The sequence below is a fragment of the Diaphorina citri genome, unplaced genomic scaffold (genome assembly GCF_000475195.1).
Source record: "Diaphorina citri unplaced genomic scaffold, Diaci psyllid genome assembly version 1.1 scaffold652, whole genome shotgun sequence".
NCBI classification, from domain to species: Eukaryota; Metazoa; Arthropoda; class Insecta; order Hemiptera; family Psyllidae; genus Diaphorina; species Diaphorina citri.
The window spans coordinates 28316-35599 of NW_007378085.1; the positions used below are offsets into that span (position 1 = coordinate 28316).

General features: G+C 40.2%; 1 protein-coding gene and 1 long non-coding RNA gene across 2 annotated transcripts; both read left to right on the top strand.

Moving 5' to 3' along the window:
- Window positions 1-485: 485 nt before the first annotated feature.
- On the top strand, window positions 486-3225 carry LOC103510856. Its single transcript, XR_541439.2, has 4 exons — window positions 486-573; window positions 1288-1518; window positions 2014-2286; window positions 3209-3225. It is a non-coding gene; the product is annotated as an uncharacterized LOC103510856 (long non-coding RNA).
- A 2413-nt stretch (window positions 3226-5638) lies between these two features.
- On the top strand, window positions 5639-6897 carry LOC103510859 (kallikrein-15). Its single transcript, XM_008475558.1, has 3 exons — window positions 5639-5643; window positions 5903-6218; window positions 6736-6897. Exons 1-3 carry the CDS (start codon window positions 5639-5641, stop codon window positions 6895-6897), a joined length of 483 nt encoding a protein of 160 aa, XP_008473780.1.
- Window positions 6898-7284: the final 387 nt, after the last annotated feature.

The window sequence follows — 7284 nt, forward strand, 5'->3', positions numbered from 1 at the left end:
GTGTCCTTCAGTTTGTGTTGGGTGTTGGTTTGTTTCTTACAGGATGTCTCTAAAGAGTCTAAAGGAATTGTTGAATTTGTTCTTCTTTTGGATTTTCTTTTCTTTTTTGAAGCCTTTTCCTTTGTTAAGTGCAATTTTTACACTGATGATGCAGCAATGGCGAAACATGTCTGCCTGTCTGAGAAGACTATAAGCTGCTGGTGTTTTTCTTTTCTTAAATAGGCACAAATAATTATGTAATAACATACTGTTATGATTCGTAGATTTCGTAGTCATCATTAAACTTCTGAATATTTGATAGCTCTCATGGGTAAATATCAAAAACCCTCGAGCCACCCCAGTTATCTTGGAGGATAGCACGTCTGTCTTGTAAGCGCTAGGTCGCGGGTTTGATGCCCGCCCGGGGCGAACTTTAACCTGAATAGATAAGGTTCGTTCTCGGAACAACTGGCTTTCTCCTATCCTGTCCCTTTCTCTGGTCGATTAAGAAACCGGTGGTGGTGGTCAACTCTAACCATGGCGTACAGGAGCACATTCACCATCATTACCATCATGCTGACAATGATATCAAGGGTAAGAATAGCAGCTTTCTTGTCAACTTTATGGCCGATCTTACCGCTGAGAGTTAACACAGTGTGAAGGGTTTTCTTTGACATCACCCATTTGATTTACACCTGCCAGTATTTCTCAAGGCTTAAGGTGTGTCCACACATAGTCGATCGGCCGTAGATCGACATCTATCGATGTCGACTAAACCGTCCACACTGCCTCGACAACATCGATTCACCTCGTTAATCGAGGGCCGGTCGACTATGTGTGGACACCTTTAGATCTTAACACTGAGAGTTAACACAGTGTGAAGGGTTTTCTTTGACATCACCCATTTGATTTACACCTGCCAGTATTTCTCAAGGCTTAAGGTGTGTCCACACATAGTCGATCGGCCGTAGATCGACATCTATCGATGTCGACTAAACCGTCCACACTGCCTCGACAACATCGATTCATCTCGTTAATCGAGGGCCGGTCGACTATGTGTGGACACCTTTAGATCTTAACACTGAGAGTTAACACAGTGTGAAGGGTTTTCTTTGACGTCACCCATTTGATTTACACAGGCTGGTATTTCAAATACTACACTTTGATCTTAGCCAAAAGACCGGGAAGGAAACTGTAACTCCTCTACCAAATCTCTTGAAAAATAAACAAATAAAGTAAACAAAAAAAAAACTAATAATAATATTTAAAAAGGTGCTGATGATTTCATTGGTTCCTCCTCCCCTCCAGGTACGGGCATCGTCCCCAACACGTTCGAAACCGGCAACAACTTCCCCGCCGCTTCTTCCTTCTCCCCTCGCCCCGTGTATGGCGGCTCTGGAGGCGGCTCTCTGTACGGCAGCACCGGTAATGGATTTGTCGGCACGTCGCCATCGTATGGAGGAGGCGTGGACACGTACGGATCCACCAGCCCGTTCTACAAGAAGGAGTACAACGTGAAACGCCCGTACACCAACAACAGTGAGTACTAAGTTACCAACTGAATGAAAAACCTCAACCCTAAAGCCAGCCACTATCAGGTAGATCTGATAGGTACAGCTGAAAAGGTCCTGATACCTGATAGTGAGTGGCTGGCTGGCTGGTCTAAAATAGAAGGTTTATTCTAGGAACGGCTGGCTTTCTATTATCCTGTCTTCCTTCTCTTTTCGCTTTCTATAGCAGTTACAGTTCCCTCCTAAAAAATCTTAAAGTTAACCGTTGCCAGCCTAAATCGCTTGGAGGGTAGCGCGTCTGCCTTATAAGCGCTAGATTCGTGGGTTCGATTCCCGCCAGGGGCGTACTTTTTCCTACACAGATAAGATTCGTTCCTGGAAAGCTTGGCTTTCTCTTATCCTTTCCTTCTTCTCTTTCGTCCCGAAATCAAAGACAAGATTGAGTAATTACAGTTCCCCCTATCAAACCTCTTAAAAAGTTTTAACTACAATAGTTCTCTAACCCCCCTGTTTCATTTTTCAGACTACAACTCCCTCTCCTCCGCCGGACCAAGCGGCAGTGGCGGATACGCCGACAAATACCCCCAATACGAGTCTCCTCGTCTGGACAACGGTGGTGGATTCAGTGGCGGATTTAACGGAGCCTACAACGGGATTGAAGAGAACTGCTACTGTGTCCCTTATGATCAGTGTCTGCCGCATGAGATCTCAAGGAAGGACGGCCTCTTGATCGATCCGAGGAGCAATAACAAGAATATCGAGGCGATTGGCTTGGACGATGTGGTGGTCACTGATGGTACGTTTCGCAACGGTTCGCAACAGTTGTAAACCGTTGCGGCAATGTTGCAAAATATTTTCTTTGATTGTTGAACAACTTTTTTCGAACAAATTTAAAGAATATTGATGTTATTGGATTGGACGATGTTTTGGTCAATGATGTAAGTTTTAAGCACGCCGGAAACGTTTCGCAACAGTTGCGGGAATGTTGAACAACTTTCTTTTTTCAACAACTTTAAAAATTAAGTAGGTGTGTTAATCTTTTCTAATTTTTTCGGTAATCAGTATAGATTTTATCTACAAGTACTTTTTCATTGAAAGTAGATTTATAGTCACTTGGCAAATATCCATTGGGAAAAGATTTACTCGATATTACCTGAACCCGATTGTCTCCATTCAGTTCATGGTTGATTAGGTGCAACATACTATGGTCTAATAAGGCTAATTTGCAATAGGTTTAATGAATGTGAGCTAATTAGCGATAGAGAATGAATAATTGTGACATTCGCGGGGAAACCCCACTCGGCAAAAATTCCGTTTATCAATGGACTCATTTTATCAATGAACGTATTCATACAGAGTGTAGCGATTACTCCAGATTATCGATCGTTGGCCGTCGACTATTTGTGGACACAGCTTTAGATTTTTGGTCTGCCGTTTCTTAGGGTGCGTCATCTGTTGTTGATTTACATACATATCCTGTATCGTTCCATTGATTCAACGGGTCGATTCACAAGACCCCTAAACCACACTCTGTCCAGGTATTTTTTCTCGTCTTCGATTCTCTGTTGTTGATTTAATAAGGTTAAAATGTAAATGGTCAGTTTTTCGACTGACCTTCCACCACATTCTTAAACTAAAATGGACGCGGCACATAAGGGATCAGGAAGAGACCGCCTTAACCACATCCTTTACCTAACCAAATACTAACCTGTTCCCAGGTAACGGCACCATCATTCCTGATGAGAAAACTACAGAACGAAGGAAGAACTGAGTGCTGAATGAAGTGAAGACGACAGAAATACGGGACCTGAACCTGACAAAACTGACCAACCTGATGAAACTACAGAACGAAGGAATTTCAATAAGATGACGTCAAAACAAGTTACGTCCAACACCAAGACATTACCTACCAAAAAATACACATACTTAAAAATCTACAATAACAAATAATAAAGCATTTAATGATATTTATGTACAATAACGAACTAAAACCTCTAACTTACAGGGACAAAAGAATAAAACTCAACCTGGAAGATGATTAGATATTTTTTGGACAAAACGCTGATGAGACTGCTGATGACAAAGAAGATGTTGATGTGCAGAAGGTAAGTCCAAGTGGCAACAAGGAAGTTGATGAAGACTGAAATGAGCCTGAATGAAGTAATGACGACAGAGAAATACGGGACCTAAACCTGACAAACCTGACCAAACCTGATGAGAAAACTACAGAACGAAGGAAGGACTGAGTGCTGAATGAAGTGAAGACAACAGAAATACGGGACCTGAACCTGACAAAACTGACCAACCAAAACAAGTTACGTAAAACACCCAGACATTACCTACAAAAAAATACACATACTTAAAAATCTACAATAACAAATAATAAAGCATTTAATGATACTTATGTACAATAACGAACTAAAACCTCCAACTTACAGGGACAAAAGATTAAAACTCAACCTGGAAGATGATTAGATATTTTTTGGACAATTCGTAATTCCCAAAGAACCCATTAAATTACATATTGTTCATATTTCCACATTTGATGATGGATCACCTGATGATTTCATCTAATATTTGATAATGTCATTCAATTTCTGGCTACCTTTTAACTTACAGGGACAAAAGAATAAAACTCAACCTGGAAGATGATTAGATATTTTTTGGACAATTCGTAATTCCCAAAGAACCCATTAAATTAAATATTGTTCATATTTCCACATTTGATGATGGATCACCTGATGATTTCATCTAATATTTGATAATGTCATTCAATTTCTGGCTACCTTTATGTTTGATCACTCTCCATAGTAAATTAATAACAAACTTGGATTTGTTATTAATTTTCATAATAATTATTATGTTACCAACTTTTCTGTATGTTTATATTTCAGGTATAAGCATGCAATATTGTAAATAGTATTGTCTATTGACTTGTAGTAGTTTGTTTAGCATGTGTAGAATTTTGCCTTTTTGGTTGTTAGTAGTAGATATAATAGTAATCTCTTCTTGAACTTCATGCAAAAACTTGTCTTCAATATAGGTATTTCTTTTTCTTTGTTCTAAACGCCCTTTTCGAAAGCATGATTATGTTTGTAAGTTTTTATCATTTCCACTATCATGTCTACATATTCTCTTGCAAGTAGTTTCCTTCTTTTGCTTATTTCTTCTAAAATATTTTGGTCTTCCGATTTTTCTGAACGTATTCATACAGAGTGTAGCGATTACTCCAGATTATCGATCGTTGGCCGTCGACTATTTGTGGACACAGCTTTAGATTTTTGGTCTGCCGTTTCTTAGGGTGCGGCATCTGTTGTTGATTTACATACATATCCTGTATCGTTCCATTGATTCAACGGGTCGATTCACAAGACCCCTAAACCACACTCTGTCCACTTTCTGTTCTTTTTTTTCTGACCCTCTTTTTTCTATGGACTCCCAAAAGTGACTTCTATGAAAGTCATTTTTAAGTAGTTGTCTTCATTCTTTGATGTGGTTCATAGCTATTTTTTGCACGCATACCTATTTCTATACTCTTATATCGTTCTTTTGGGACGTAGATGTAAGTTTTACTGGACATACGTAGTATTACGGACAAAAAGCATCAGAAAACTAAACAAAGACAAAGAGTTTTTATTTTTTGTTTACCTACTAAGAAAAAACCTTTTTTTTACGAGTTTCAAGTAGGTACCTAATTTTTTTTATTTCCTTTGGTCTGTTTGTAACTGTAACTTTCGAAAAGATTGCCCAAATTTGGTAACAGTTTTCAAGACGGTAAAGTTTGCATTAGGCCTTTGAGAACTCTCTGCTAGCCCCTTTCTTGAATGAGGGTTCCTCTGAACTACTAGTCCTAATAAAGTATATGTTTTCCTCTTCACAGAGACAGGCCGGCGGCTACTATCCAGGAGGCGGTTTAGGGGGCGGCAAGTGTGGCCCTCGTCAGGTATGCTGCAGAAGGCCGCCCCGTAATATCGGCCTGGGCAGCAACATCTACAACAACCGCCCCGGCGCCTATGGTAGCTGTGGACGGCGGAATGCCCAAGGTAAGCATTTGGTATTGGTATAAGTAGGGCCATCGGCTATAATAAACGCCCTATGTCACTGCGACTTGGTTAGATCTTTTGTGACCTCAAAGTAAGCATAGTGTCATGTGGTTGGGCTTTCGACCTCTCGATTCCTCGTCCAGCCTAGTTAGCTTGGAGGGCAGCGCGTCTGTCTTGTAAGCGCTAGATCGCGGATTCGATTCCCGCCCAGACCGGATTTTACCCTAAATGGATTTGTTCTTCTTTTTAACTTTTTCTCTCAAAAGTCAAAATAGAAGGAACACAGAATAGGAGGAATTCAGCCTCATTAGGTGTTTATTTTGGACATGGACCTCCATTCAAACCGTTCTATGAAGGTTACTCGCCAAGCTATGCGCCCAGTTTTACAAGCTACCGCACCGAGCCTCCATATGATAACGGACTTTATGATCATGAGCCTAGCTCTGGACCAGGTGGATATGTTGATTCAGGACCAGGGAGTTACTCAGGATTGGGATCTTATGCTGACTCGGGCCCAGGGGGTTACGAACCTTCAGGCTATGATGACAATGACGACTACTTCCGCAATGCCAAGTCCTTGTCCTTCGACGGACAGACCAAAGCAGATCAACAATCCAACCAAGGAAACACAAACGTAGCGTTCAGAGATGACGCAGGCAAATCTTTCAATCAGAAACAGTCAGATGCGCCAATCATTTCTTTTTCAACATACTAACATACTCTTCGATATCTATACATCTTCAATATTTTTTCTCTTTATCTTTAACGCTAAATTTTCATTATCTTTAAAGCCAACTCTTGGTTATCTTTAACGCCAATTCTTCGTGATCTTCAAAGTCTATTCTTCGTTATCTTTAAGGCCAATTCTTCGTTACATCTACCGTCTCTTTTTCGTTATATCTAGTTTCTTTTTCGTTATATCTAAACGTCTATTTTTCATTATGTCTAAAGTCTCTTTTTCGTTCTTTTACACCAATTTTTCGTTATATCTGACGTCTCTTTTTCGTTATCTTTACCGCCAATTCTTCGTTATGTTTAACGCCTATTATTCGTTATCTTTAACGCCAATTCTTCGTTATGTTTGACGCCTATTATTCGTTAACTTTAACGCCAATGATTCTTCGTTATATTTAACAGCAATAATTCGTTGTTATCTTTAACGCCAATTTTTCGTTCCACCTAACGTCTCTTTTTCGTTTCAGGGTGACGGCGGCGGTCCCCTGGTGTGTGAGCGTGGCGGCACATTCCAAGTGGTAGGCTTGGTGAGCTGGGGCATCGGGTGCGGTCAATATGGCGTCCCCGGCGTCTACGTGAAGGTCGCCTACTATCTGGACTGGATACGACAAGTGACGGCAAGATATTAGATGACCGTCTAGAATTCTAGATACTAGAATGTGTGACGCCGTTACAGTCATCTTAAATCCGGGTTAAATGGCACAGATTGCCATTATTACTTCCGTTATATGTTTTTTTAGGATACTCAATTGTTGACTCTCACGTCCAAACAGTATAAAAAACCTATAATGGTAAGCAATAATGTCAGTACATATGATATCTAATACTCGTAAACATTCTAGATACTAGAATGTGTGACGCCGTTACAGTCATCTTAAATCCGGGTTAAATGGCACAGAGTGCAATTATTACTTCCGTTATATGTTTTTTAGGATACTTAATTGTTGACTCTCACGTCCAAACAGTATAAAAAACCTATAATGGTAAGCAATAATGTCAGTACATATGATATCTAA